This window comes from Paralichthys olivaceus, chromosome 16 (assembly GCF_024713975.1).
Source record: "Paralichthys olivaceus isolate ysfri-2021 chromosome 16, ASM2471397v2, whole genome shotgun sequence".
NCBI lineage: Eukaryota > Metazoa > Chordata > Actinopteri > Pleuronectiformes > Paralichthyidae > Paralichthys > Paralichthys olivaceus.
In genome coordinates, this window is record NC_091108.1 from 10,308,198 (window position 1) to 10,322,788 (window position 14,591).

Sequence of the window (14,591 nt, forward strand, 5' to 3'; positions counted from 1 at the left end):
GGACCTTACAGCGAGAAAAGTCAAACCTCCGACAGTATTTGACTGTCTATTGATCTGAATTTGGAAACGCTCCCTGACCTCTGGTTGAATTACTGGGTGTCTGTTTACAGAAATGCTAAACGCAGGAGAGGGAGCATGTTGTGTTTTCTTCATCCTACATTTCCACAGCCTGAATTAACCCACGAGATTTTAAAAAAGGATGCTGTCGGAAATAACGTTTCCTTCTGCCTCTGGAGCTTCCCATAGAATCCTGGATTTGTCACGGGTGGAGAAAAAAAAAAGACTAGATCTAAATATTTACTGTCTTGCCTCCCAGGCTGGTATCAAAGTGTGGAGAGACACAGTTTCCCTCTGTGATGTGGCACGAATCACATTTATAGATCTGTATCTGTCAAGTCAGGTACAGACCGCACTGAGCCGGATACTGGACAGAGAAGCATTTATCCCCACACTAAATGGTTCACCATTTTCAGCCCAGATATACAGAGGAAAAAAGAACAAGGCTGTTATCTGCATCCCTGTCACAGCGTCTGATTATTTTATTTCTGCCTCGGTCAGACGTCTGAAGGTATCGCTGATATCACAGGCAACTTCCTCATGTCTTTCCTATTAGAGTGTGATAACAGCCAGAGATTAATATCTTATGAATCCAGAACACGGGTCTGTACACCTTTTTTGTGAAAATCCTTACCTCTGCAGCAATAAATCAGCTTATTGATGGACCTGTTGTTTTTCTATGTGTACTCACTGCCTTCAGTATTGATCTGCTTTGTTGTGAGACAAACTGCAGAGGCTCTAAGTGCACAGGTAACATAAATATGCACACACAGCCTCTCTCCAAACATTTAAATGGAAAGTAACTCATGACAGAGCAATTCAAAGTCTTATGCGGTGTAAAAAGGATGAAGATATGAGTCGTCCATTTCTCACATGGACGCACACACGCACACACACACACACACACACACACACACACACCTTCATTACAGTAACTTGTAGCTGGTTCACTGAGCTGCTGCATACTGTGTAGTCCAGGTCTAATTGGTTACAAGGATATCAACAGCTGGACTGATACGGGTGGTTGGAGCTACTCAGTGTCCTCACTGACTGTGACCAGAGAGATTAATGTGGATGCAGCTGTGTGTGTGTGCGCGTGTGTGTGTGTGTGTGCGTCTGTCTGTGTGTGTGTGTGTGTATGTGTGTGTGTGTGTGGATTAATTAGATAGGAATGACATATGACAAGTAAACACTGAATTTTGCCCTCAACCCCATCAACCTTCTTCCAGAGTGCAGTGATTCCTGTCTAGTGGTACACAGTGGTACACAGTTGTAGGGGGTAAACAGTGGTACATAGGGGGTACTCCTGCAGTTACCAGGAAATATGTGGAAAGACTATTTATGGGTTTTTCAACTACTTTTAAAAAGGGAGAAATTATGATTTAGAAAAAACTACGTCCACATACTGAGTAGGTTGTAATACCAGGACTCTAAGTTTGAACTAGAGAAATGATGGCTATCTTAACTAATGAATTAAAGTTCAAATTAGATGTAAATGTAATAGTTGGTGTAGATATTGAATCAAAGGAATGAAATAACCAACAATAATGAATAAACAGTTGAGATAGCTCAGTAAAAGTAATGGATGAACACTTACAGGTAGTGTGAGGTGGAATCGTTAGCTCCCCAGAGGAGCGTATGTTTTCATTAGCATTTCTTTCTTTGTTTATTTCTTTTTTCAAGTGCCAAGTGGAGGCATATCTGAACAGAGCTGAAGGTTTTCAACCTCCATCTACGTTATAGATTCTGTTGCACAATAAAACGCCTCAAGAGCTTTTAGATAAAAAGACATACAAGTGATGTTTTCCAGTAGTAGCAGCTGATTGCGGCCTCCCACACGCCTGTATTCTATGTCCCATGGGTTGTTTTTTGCAGTGTGTGTTTCCGAACAGTGCAGATTAACCATCTACCATCTGCTGGGTTGTGTGTGTGAAGAGCTCATTATTCTGCCTGTTGAATCCGGATTGAAGCTGTCGCTGCACTCCGGCTATCAGACGGAGCTGTGGGAACTCTTCTATACGAGCAGCGGGGTGGCTGCCGGAGGATGCAGCGTTGCTCGCACACGAGTGGCTGAGTTGTCGACATCTGCCTGACAGAGAATGAGCTGTCCTGCAGCCAGTCTCTGCCTCCGACTGTGATAGTACAACATACATCTATCTTATGTGTAATGAGAGGAACTGTAAAACGCTGTGTATCCATTTTGAGATCAAGACTGCAGGAGAGGACATTATGTAATCTGTTACTGCCTCAGACCTGAAACCTTTGATGTGTGTGTGTGTTTGTTTGTACAGCTATCTTTGTGAGGACCAGTTTTACCATTTAACAGGACATTTTTGCCAGTCCTCACTTTGTGACCCCCTTTAATGGACTGTTTGGGGTCGTGACTTGGTTTTAGGGTTAGGGTTAGAATTAGGTTTAGGTTAGGTTATGGGTTAGGTGTGTGTGTGTGTGTGTGTGTGTGCATCAAGTGTAATGTATGCAATGTGTTTGCTCCTCAGGACCTTGTGGGCAGCGCTCCACCTCAGAGGAACTGGAAGGGGATCGCCATCGCCCTGCTCGTCATCCTCATCATTTGTTCCCTGATCGTCACCTCCGTCATCCTGCTGACGCCTCGTATGTACAGCACACACACACACACACACACACACACACACACACACACACACACACACACACACACACACACACACACACACACACACACACACACAGTAAGGGGTTCGAGGTGGTGCATAGGCACCTGATGCAGGCTCTTAACTTGAATGACACCCAAGGCCAAACAATCCTTTGATGAAACCCCTTTTAAATCAGCTCAGTCTGTTTTTTCTTTGAATCTGCACCAAACTACACACACTCACCTGAACACGCCTGATTGTTTCCATTCAGATCAATCTCGCAATGTTAAAGAAACATTTGTCTGGATCCATGCCAAGTTTTTTTTTGGTCCATGTCATAGTTTTTGTGTAAACCTGCTGACAAACAAACAAACCAACGGGTGAAAACCTTGTTGCTCACCATCATATTAAACTAGTGCAGTGCCTGTTTTAAACCTGCCTATTTGAAATGGGCTGTTATACTTGGTCTATGCCAAAGCTTGCTGCAGTTTTTTCTTGAAAATCTGAGTCAAGTGAATTTAAGTCTGGTTTCATAAGGGGACTGGAGGTGTGCACTCCATTGAGAGTCTTTTTTTACAGTGTGAACTCTCTGCTCAGACTTTTTGGCCTCGCCCTCTGCTCAGCGCTCTGGTTATGTTTGTCGAGCCTTAGCTTTCGTAATGATTTCTGATGTTTGGAGCCCAGTTTTTGTCTCCTGTGATTTTGAGTCCTCGCCTTTTAGTTTTCAGACGTGTTTATGTGATTATGCACTAATAGCTGCAGCCATTTGTCAGGATTGGAACAGCATCAGAGATACCATTTGCCTCAGGTGGGGAATTATCCTTTTCTCTCCCCCCTCACTCTGCAGCTTCATGCCTGACAAATACATTTCTCCAATTTTTCATGTCGATAAACACTTCTCGATGTCTGACATGGTATTTATTCACTCAGATCCTTCAACTCAGTCACAGTGTGAAGCCGGCTGAAAAACCTGTCAATGCACTGTTTTGTAGAGTAAGACCCACGCTGTCAGCCGTCGTGACAACTTGTGTGTGACGGTTGTTTACCAAGCACCGTTGCGGTAGATCACACACTCGCTGCGTCATTCCTCACGTGCACACACACACACACTCACACTGACACATTTGCGTTCCCCTGTTGTCTGCTCAACCCGCGGTTCAGCTGTCAGCTTCAGATCTCATCCTGAGTTTTTGGGGATGGCAGGGCCCGCCCCCTGCTAAAAAACGAAAGGGTGGTAGTTGTGATCTGATGCTCTCAGATCAATAAGGGCAGCACCAGGGGTCGCTTTCTTGTTAGCGCCTTGTTCTAAATTTCTCTACCTATGGAGGGTGGGGTGGGGGGTAGCTGTTGGAGGCGATGGAGAAGGAGTCTGCTTTGGTAAGACGGTGTCACTCTCAGGTATGAGGCTGCACCGTCCTTAGCAACTTACTGACAGAAAGGTTAAAAGACTTTCTTCATTTTCTTTTCTCAGAACTTTCTGAAGGACAGCTTCTCAACGTTTTCTGCAAATAGACAGATGTGAGTCTCTGTTCAATCATAAGCAGGTTTTCTGTGTGTGCTCTCCACAGGGGAAGATGACAGCCTTGCCCTTAAAAAGAAAGTGACGATCGAGGATGTTTTCGGTCCGGACCTTCACATCCATGACCCCGAGGCCAAGTGGCTCAGCGGTGAGTGAGCAGATTGCTGTTGTCAGTAACTCATTATATACAGTTGTTTTGATTCATATAAGAAGAAAACACAACCCCTGCAGTGAACAGAGTACAGACAGAAGAGTGAGATTTTTTTTTAAATGTTGATGCCGTTGTCGTGGACGTTGTCGATCCATTGCAACTAAGGAGCGATGATCGGTAGTTTATTGAAAGTTAAATCATATTGCATCGCGTGCCTTAATCACACCAAATACGACGCTGCACTTTCTTGGGTACTTAACAATACACACGCCAAGTGTGAAGCCAATAAGAGGAATGCTTTACCAGATATTCTGGTTCCCACAGTGAGCAAGCTCTTCAGTGACTGTGGAGAGAAGTGGGCGGCCATCTGCTTCCACCAGTTGGGGTGAGCGGAGAAAAATGAAATTGTAGGTAGATGATAACTTCTGTTTCCTCTAGACACCTTATGGTGATGATTGTCCAAGCAACTGACTCAGGATCTGGATTGAAGCCAATTGATTCAAGCTTGAAATGTCCTCTCTCTGAAAATTTAAATGAAGTTGAGATGAGATCTGGTAGAAAACTTTCAGATAAAACTCCACGTTGTCTGCATGGGCTGAAGAAAAAACCCTCTCATGGTGGCAGAGGAGCTGAAACAGAATTTATGGTGATGCGCCGTGTAACTGGGATTACATGGAACCATATGTGCAAAAATAAATCAACATCCGAAATATGCAAAGCAACATCTGGACAATTTGGAAATATTTGCAGAGGACAGATGAAGTTAAAATTTGGCTCTTTGGCCACAGTCAGCAGAGGCGTCTGTTGGAGTTGATGAAAACAACATGTTGGCAGTTGAAGGGTGCGGCTGGTTATTGCACCTGCCTCTTTCTACAGCTAATGATGATGCTGTGCCTGAACTGATATGTTTGACTTAAACCTAATTTTGACAGTGACCTTGGTTTTCTTACTAAAACACACAGTTGTTATGCAGCATGATGTGGATACACATGAGTTGTAGTTTTTCAAATAAATTTACATTTTATTTCTGTCTACACAGACAAAAAATTCCACAGGCTTCCAGCTCATTTGGTTTGTTCTGTTTATTCGTCCTGTCTCTAGTGTTTGGGGTAAGATGGTCTAAATTAAACAGACGTGCAGAGGAGTGAGTTACTGTGTCCTCTGTATCTTTGACATGGACGCTAGTGAGGAAGCTCCTTGGATCAGCTCAGTCAGCGCCCTCTGGTGTTCCACAGGAAAACTACTTCTAATCATTTTCAGGGTCTGCATGAAAAACTCTCTCATTATTAGTTGGATAAGAAGATTTTACTTACTGGTCGTCACCGGATCCAGAGCTGAGGATCTCTGAAGATCGGAACGTTATAAATGAGTTGATTAGATTTTTCTTTGTCAGTCTCACTGGGAACTTTCTCATGAATCACACAACTAGCGGAGGATGGTTTCAATCCATTGACTTCTCGGTTATAGGCCCAACACGCTTCCACTGCATCACTCAGCTCAGTCTATTTTACTTTACAGCTGATATACAACTGTGTGAAGAGTGTGAAGAGTTTGTGTCTAAAGTCCTGTCCATCCCCTGTCTGGGATTTTTACAATAGTGTGTAAAATGGTGTATACAACTCTTAACATCTGGGTTTGACCTTCTCACAACATGCATGATTCACCAAGTATGTTTAATAGCTTCTTCTGGAAATGTAAGAAAACCTTATCTTAAGAATTTGTTTTTGTGTTTCCAAGGTTAAAAATGAAATTAGTTTTTCTTATTAACAACCTGGAAATGTAGTTGTAAAAATGGAATCTAGCAATGAAAACTTCAGGAAAGATAATGTATTAAATACAATGTAACAAATAGTAATATGAATTTATTTGAATAATTCAGTCCCGTCCACAGGAATCGAATCTGCTCAGTGTCAAGATTATTAATAAACTTGAGTTGATTTAAGTTATTTCTTCACACCTGATTTTATAGTTTTTTCATGCTGTAAAAATAAAATATCATGTGGTACCACTGGAGGAGAAAAGTATCCACACATACATCGATATGTGAGTGTGCAGTAATTATGATTATCAATTTATTATGAGAAAATTCTAATATATTTATTAAAATGGACAAAAAAAATGAAATCACTTAGTTCAGCACACATTCAAATGCAAAGAGCTCATGCACTTTCCCACCTGCTGTCTTGAATTTATACTGAACCTGGGTTAATCATATATATAGTGCATATATACTGAAATATTATAGAATTTGAATAGCGCTGGAATACAATATAATTCATATAATATGATATGTCCTCCACATTTTGAAAACTCATCTCCTGCCTGCGCTGACAGACACATCCCGACCTTACATCTGTCCTTTTTGTTCACGCTGCCGACTGCTCCCCTGATTACTCACACTACCGGCTTATTAATGAACGATTAGTGAACTTCCTGTGTGTGCCCTTCATTGACGGCCATGATGAAATCTTCCTCGCCGCCTGACGAAACTCCCGCAATCAATCGTGTGACATTGCATCTCGTAAATTAAGTTAATGCAATCAACTCCCATTTCGTGCTAATGACCTTCTGATAAGACGTCCGTTGGGACGACTTCACACTTCAGCGGTGCTCATCAATATTTCGTGGGCTTCGTTCCCAGCGCTGTGTAATTGATCCCTGTTGCTCTTTGATCACCGCTCGCCTCTGCAGTCTTTGGACTCACCTCTCACACACTTTCCTACTCAGGTCCAAAGACAGAGGAGTCGACCTTCAGACTAATCTTTCACATTCATATTACAGAATATAATATTAACTCCAACAGTGAAAACAAGCCATCAACTGGGAACGTCTGACGCTAAAACTACTCATGAAGCTATGATGTCCCTCATCATCCCTTATACCAACAGTTCCCTATTAAACCACATTTAAATTCACATCATCTAAATTTTCATGTGGATCTGCACCAAGATCTCCTCAGGAAATAGATTAATTGATTCAACTGTTCCTAAGGGTGGCATGGTGGTACAGTGGTTAGCACCGTCACCTCACAGCAACAAGCTTCCCAGTTCCAAATCCGGTTTGGCCAGTGCCTTTTAATGTGGAGTGTTTGCAGGGGTTTTCTCCAGGTACTCTTAGTTTGACCATAGGTGTGAATGTGACAGTAAATGTTTGTCTCCTTATGTTTATCCTGTTATGGGGATCTGCACCCTGTCTCTGACCCAACGTCTGCTAGGATTGCCCCCCCCCCCCCTATGACTTTGATGGTCTCTTTAGTTGTTTTACCATTTCTTTGTTTGGGTGCCTTTGTTTCATCACAAGGCAACAAACTTTTTTTTTTAAAAGCAGAAATCGTGTTCCAGAAAGTTTCGTTTAAAACCCCTGAGGCAAGTTTTAAATTACAGAAAAATCATGCACAACAGAGTTAAATCCTGTGCCTTGATTTTCAAAAACAGTCTTTCTGGTGCTAAGGAAACCAGAGGAAGGAAATCAAGTGTTCAAGATTAGACTCTTTTGGACAGGATGACAAGAAAACCTGCACGGCAAAAAACAGCAGACAAGTGTAGCAGGTCAACAAAGAGCTGCATGTTAGACAAATTTGTGGGAGTCGAAACTGCTCGTTAATGCTGCTTTTGTCCATCTCGATCTCTGGTGGTGGTTTGCCATTTACAGACAATGAGCTGCTGTATCGTACGAGGGACGGGGACGTTGTCAAGATCAACGTTGACACAAAGGAGAGAACAGTTGTTGTGCCCAACCAGTTGTTTGTGAGTATCATCTCATCAGGTGGGAAGAATCTTTCTGTGCTTTACTTTTCTGATAAATTATTACTTTTACTTGCTTCACAAATATCTGTACTTTCTACTCCTTACATTTCCAAAAACATCTTTTTATTTATTTATTTTGCATTATCGAGCGTTGCCTTCCTGACACCAAGACAGATTTCTACCTAAATGGATGGGAGAGTAACTCAGAAAAGAGGATTCCTTGCTTTATATCAATCCGTGCATATCCTGCACAACGAATGTAACGCAACGTAAAAGACGTATCAAGACGAAACAGGCAAGAGGAAGACTCCACCGCAGAGAAGAGGCGTAGTCTTGACAGGAGTAACAATATGGACAAAAGTGAAAAGTCAGCCAACATCACTGATAAAGTATTGTTATTGAAATCAACAACACTAGTTCAAGACATTGTGCATATTTGTTCCAGAAAAGATACATAATGTTAAAGCAAATCTTTTCTTGCTTTAACATCTGTTTTTAATTTATTGTTTTTCATTTAAATGGTTAAAGTTTAACTCAAATTCAGTGAGTTTTAATTTGAAGTCTTCGACATGAGTCTGTTTGCTTTGCACAGATACAGTCGGTAGAGATGGCCTTCAGTCGGGTACTTTTTACTTTTCTACTTTCTATCGTTTCAGAGCCAGTACTTTTATACTTTTATTCAATTAAATAGGTTCAGTCAGTACTTATACTTTTACTTGAGTTGTTTCTAATATAAGTTTCTGTACTAAAGTAAAGAACGTGTGTACGTTTGCCACCTCTTCACCTTGTCCACAAGTATCATTGCTACTGCTCCCGGGTGTGTTACGTCTTTGAGTGTGTTTTGTGTTGTTTTGTTTTATCTCATCCAGGACAGATCCAAAGCTGCCAAGTACCAAGTATCTCCCGACATGCAACACGTGCTGTTTGCCTTTGACGTGAAACCGGTGAGAAAACTCTGAGTGCTCGCTTGCACCAAATCGTTTTTCTAGACGTCGTCCTAATTTGATGCATTTTGTTTTATTTCCACAGATCTACCAACACTCCTACGTGGCCAAGTACATTATTTACAGCCTCGTGACGCAGTAAGAACCACGTCCTGTGTCCATTGTTGGGTTTTTTGTGTGTGTCCTCATCCTCTCACAGATCTCTGACTGGACATTCTACCCTCAGCCTGACCTCACGTCGACAGTCCACTGACGTCAGCCCCCATTTTCCTGCTTTGTCCGCCACTTTGCGGGGGTGCATTTAAGTTCATCTGCTGGGCTGTATTCACCCTGGCCTGTTTTTAGCCTTCCATCCATCTGTGTCTGCTTATTTCCCCCACTGCTCTGTGTTTGTGCCGAGCCAGAGCAAAGTCAGTGCTAAAAAAGTATGCGTATGATTGATGAAGTGAGGGAGCAGGAAGAAACATCTTTGCTCTTACTCTCCATTTGTATTCAGTCACACAGCATTCATTGTGCATGCAGCGTACAGACAGACTAATGCTGAATTTATTCCTTTAACGTGCCGTCTCCACAGGGAAACTTGGCCTCTGAATCCTCCTGAGGTGCATGAGGCCGCCCTGCAGTTTGCCGGATGGGGACCCCGGGGCCAGCAGTTGGTAAGGAGGCCACACCCTTGAGATTACACTCAGTGAATACTGGAAACGCTGGTGGACGTCTCTCAGAAGTAGCTCTCTGTGGTGGAGGAGACTCAGTAGTGATGAATGTAGTGATGAGAGATTTATGTAGGATGTGATGATCACAGCATTAAGGGGTCTTGGGAAAACTTTCATCATTTTCTTTTCTCAGAACTTTCTGAAGGACAGCTTCTCAACGTTTTCTGCAAATAGACAGATGTGAGTCTCTGTTCAATCATAAGCAGGTTAAGCAGGTCAACCTGTGTTTTTTCTAAATGGAGCAAAAAAAACCTCAGGAGCTGTCAGCTGTAAGCGTCACAGTGGCACAACCCGTGGCCTGGACAGTCTGGGGTTTCTGCAGGGGAGCAAACACACAGCCCTGTATGTGTGTGCATGGACATGGCTTCAGGTTTTGAACAGCTGGATTGGACTCAAAGAAGATACTGATTTGACTTCAGTGGTGAAAAGATGCTGAGAGGATGATCTCATGTTACTGTGAATGCAATATGTCAGCCAATGCTGGAGGGACTGAAGCTGCTCTGGTTGGAAGAGGTGTTGATGGTGATTGTAGTTTACAGATAACACTGTACAACCATTTTACAAGAGTTACATCTTCAGCAGATGTCAGTGGGTTTCAGGGCTTTAAGTATTAGACAAAGACAGAATTACGAGACGACTGACACGTTGTTAGTTTTGGTCTTTTCATGGGATTTGCTGACAGGAAGAAAAATCATAATAAGCCTCATCCCTTAATGAGCTTAAAAGCGCCATTGATTGAAACACCCGATAATCTTTTGGTTTATTCTCTCGCATTATCCAAACTGCTGGTTCTTTTTCTACCTCATTGACGTTGAATTCATTTCGGCTTTGATTGCAGTCCTGTGTTTCCACAGTTATTGCTTTAAAGCTTTCTCCACCGCCACAGTTCCTCTTATCGTATCTTTGATTCAATTACAGATGCGTTGCTGTGAGAAAATATGAACATTTCAATTGGCTGACGGGAGTGAAGGGAACAGATGAATGTGCACATGGTGATGCTGTATCAGATCGTTGCTTCTGTGGCTCCACTTTTGATTTGATGACCAGCAGAGGTTAAGCGGGAAAAATGACTCGAGCTCTCGTATTTTGCATCTGACTGACCTGATGATGTTGGACCCGCTTTTTTCCTCCCTCACGGTTTGTGAATACAATGATTTCCCATTAAGTTTATCTGAATTAGTGCGATTTATCATCAAGCGTTTCATTAGTGTGTAAAAATGAGAGGCGTGTGTGAGTGTTTGTGGCAGTGTGGCCCTGTGTGCATCCAAGCATCAGATGTATAGTGAGAGGAGCAGGGAGATGAATCCTGCAGCGCTCCCCTCATTAAACCACAAGCAATTACTCTACCATGACAGAGCAATCAGTCCGGCTGGGTCAACACACACACGCACACACACCTGAGAAAGAGGTGATAGTCACACGAAGGAGGAGAGGAGAGGAAGGTAGATTTACAACAAAATGACACCAACTGAAAGTATTGTTTGACAAAATTGGAAACTATTCAACTAAAAGCACAGACACACTCGAAGATGATGTTACAGTCACACAACAGAAGAGTGGAGAAGAGATTTAAGAGAAAAATGAAACATAATGAAAGTAGTGTTTGGAAACTATTCAACAACCAAACACACACACACAAATACACACACATCACACACAGACAAATACACACACATCACACACAGACAAATACACACACATCACACACACTCGAATACAGTTCTGAAACTCTGCTGTTGGAGCTCCACAGATTTTCAGAGACTTTCATCTCATCACATTTTTCAAATAGCCCTTTTCTTTGCATTTTGCTCATTCCCTCTTTGCCCTCATCTTAATCATTTGAATTCAGTTTAAAAGTAAGAAGAACTTCACGTGCTCTACAGAGGATCCCAGTTTTCTGGGGCCATTCATGACCCTGCAGAGTCACTCATGACTAAACGATGGTTTTCTCTGCTGACAGTGAACGTTTGAGCCTGGAGACTTTCTGTATCTTTGAATTGTTTGGTGTTGATATTGTGAAGCTCAATCAAGGTTCTTAAGGTTGAGTTGTGGGGCAACTTTTTTCTGAGGTGTGAGTGATAATAATTAAAATTCTGAGTTTTTTTATGGAACTCTTTGAAAGCTGCCTGCGAATTTCTTTATGTCCCACGGTGATTTTGAAGCATTCGCCAACCACCACTGGCTTCCTCTGCCCTGCATTGATCTGCTTCCCTCAGATGTTGATCCCACAATATACAACTTTTCAGCAGCAGCCATATATCAGGGTGAAAGGAGCCATGTTTTTCTCGCTTTTTCTTATTCTTTGGTGGCGATTTGGAGGCTTAGATTTAACTGAAGATGTTTCAGCTGACAGCTCAGTCACACCAAACACAGCGAGAGCATCAGATTACCAATCAACACACATCCATCTCCCGTATCCTGGCACCAGCGAAAAACACCAAAGTGAATTGACAGAGGGTTTTAAGTGTCACATCTGCTAGTGGTGGGTTTCAACTCCTGCAGGCGACGCCCTAAATCAACAGCCTGACTCTCAGTTTAGCACAGCCATTGTCCACAACAGAAGACGACTTAATGTCTCAGTAAATACTGGAGGAAAAATGTACTTGTGCTTGTGTGTGTCCTTAATAATGTGCGTGTGTTTGTGTGTGTGTGTGTGTGTGTGTGTGTTTCTGCAGGGCCCCAGTCAGCTCCAACGCTTGATTAGCAACAGAAATGTTTTCATATGCTTTGGAGAGGAACCATAATGAGACAAATTCCCATTAATACAGGGCTCAAGGCAGGTGTTGACTGAGACCATATTAATTTGTAAATGCTATTGAGTCGGGCGCTCAGCTTCAATCTGGATTAAGATTAATTTTGACGGAAAGGTCTCGTTTACAGCAGATAAAGAAAAGCGAGATGCAGAGGACGAGGGAATAAAAATAGACCTTGCTGTGTTCTGCAGGAAATTAAAGTTTAGCTTCAAATCAATGCATCAATACACTCAGTTGGATTATTAAACCCACACTCTACACTTCTCTTTCCAGATCTTCATATTTGAAAACAACATCTACTACAAAACAACAATCGAGAGCCGAGCGCTCCGCCTGGTTTCCACCGGTCAGGAGGGAGTCGTCTTCAATGGCCTCGCTGACTGGCTGTATGAGGGTGAGACAACAACTTACAGTCACACGAAAACAAAACCAAGCCCAGGGTAACATCAAAAAAATGTATATATCCATGTATAATGGATATTCCTCAAAGTGCAAAGATAGGAGGTATAGATTCCTGTCGGATTCAGAATACAACCAAAATGAAGGAAGTTAATGAAGCTGAGAAAATATTGGTCAGAGGTATTTGGGTGTCAGAATTCAGAATTCAGAATGTGATCATTTTACATCTCATTTCATTAATATGCTGCTAACAAAACAGACTCCAAAGAGAATTTGGTCTTCACAACAGTGTTGGAGACGAATGATGTGGCGGACAAGACTCAGAGTCTGCACTTAAATCCATCTCAAAGTTGTGTGGATGAGGTTTGGACCAGTAGAGTTCTTACACACTAGGGAAACTTTGCTTTTTGCACTGGAGCATTATCATGTTTCTTTGAGTTAAAGCAGACAATATAAAACACTGTAGCATCAAAGTTGTAAACACAAAATTAATATGGAGAAGATATTGTCGAACACTCAAGTCACATACCCCAAAGACACTGAACAAGATTTATTTAAATATTGTATTACCAATAAAAATGATTTTGTTCTCCACCCACCCACCATAAATATTAACATGTGGCTTTACTCTGTTCTCTAGTTAGCTTTGCTTGTCTGCCGTTTGGTGCTTAACAGGTCATCGACAACTTGAGCCCTTTTGCAGCAGGAATGAAATTAAAACTAGAAAGACTCTGTAGAGCGCGTATCGATATATAATATCAGTCCTCTAAATATACTGGATTTTTTTAACATCAAGATCTATTAATTATTCATTAGGAAATAAGTGAAAATATAAAAGGAATTATAATAATTTCGAAACGTTAAAGAAGTTACAAAAGAATTTCTGGATCTGCACCAAAATGTGATTGTATTTCTCATTAGTCAGAGGTGTCCACAAACTTTTGGACATGTCAGTATTAGAATGACACCTCCCTGAGGAGCAGTGGGGGTGTTTTCGTACACGCTTCAGTTTGAGAGAGCACATCTGGCTGCGTTTCAGTGCCCCTCCCTCACCAGACTTCCATAGCTCGTCTTCGGGTTCATGCACTTTTAATTAATTCATGTCTGCACTGCTGCATTCTCACCGAGCAGATGTTCAAAATATGCTTGTAACATATTCTGATTATGAGATTACATATTAATTGGAGACGTCTCAGTTAATGGACGCTCCGGATTATTTGAGACCAGTTTTTCCACCGTTCATGCACTTATTATAAAGTTTATAGGCGTCTTGTTATTAAGTGAAGAAAATAAAATTTAAAGATTTTTTTAGTTCTGGATTCTTTCAGAGAGAAGTTTGGGGACAATAATTGCAGAGTGAGTGGATTATATAATTGTGTATTGTCAGTTATTATGAGAGAAATTCTGAGCAGCTTCAGGGTCACTTCTAAAAGCTTTTCCATTAATGGGATTATTTCTTTGTTGTAGGCACAGGACATGATGGCACAAGAAACCCATTTTGTCTCCCACACACACAGCTCATGGAGCATCCTGTATTAACACACTTTACTCACAAGGTTAAGGGAAGATAAACTCTAGTGTGAGCAGCGGGTGACAAAAAACAAAAAAACACTGTCGTTACCAAAATTGAATGGGTTCTTCCTTGGGTCACTCCCCACCCCTCCACAAATTTTGTGGAGACCGGTGAAGTTTTT

General features: G+C 41.9%; 1 protein-coding gene across 5 annotated transcripts in view; it reads left to right on the plus strand.

The window, feature by feature from the left end:
* LOC109640026 (A-type potassium channel modulatory protein DPP6-like) overlaps window positions 1-14,591 on the plus strand; it is a 68,006-nt gene that overhangs the window by 44,586 nt on the left and 8,829 nt on the right. For all 5 annotated transcript variants that reach the window (XM_069510641.1, XM_069510642.1, XM_020103823.2 and 2 more), the window contains exons 2-8: window positions 2,556-2,670; window positions 4,241-4,339; window positions 7,994-8,088; window positions 8,958-9,032; window positions 9,118-9,170; window positions 9,607-9,688; window positions 12,772-12,892. In XM_069510641.1, coding sequence (XP_069366742.1) covers window positions 2,556-2,670; window positions 4,241-4,339; window positions 7,994-8,088; window positions 8,958-9,032; window positions 9,118-9,170; window positions 9,607-9,688; window positions 12,772-12,892 — 640 coding nt within the window. The remainder of the gene's footprint in view (window positions 1-2,555; window positions 2,671-4,240; window positions 4,340-7,993; window positions 8,089-8,957; window positions 9,033-9,117; window positions 9,171-9,606; window positions 9,689-12,771; window positions 12,893-14,591) is intronic.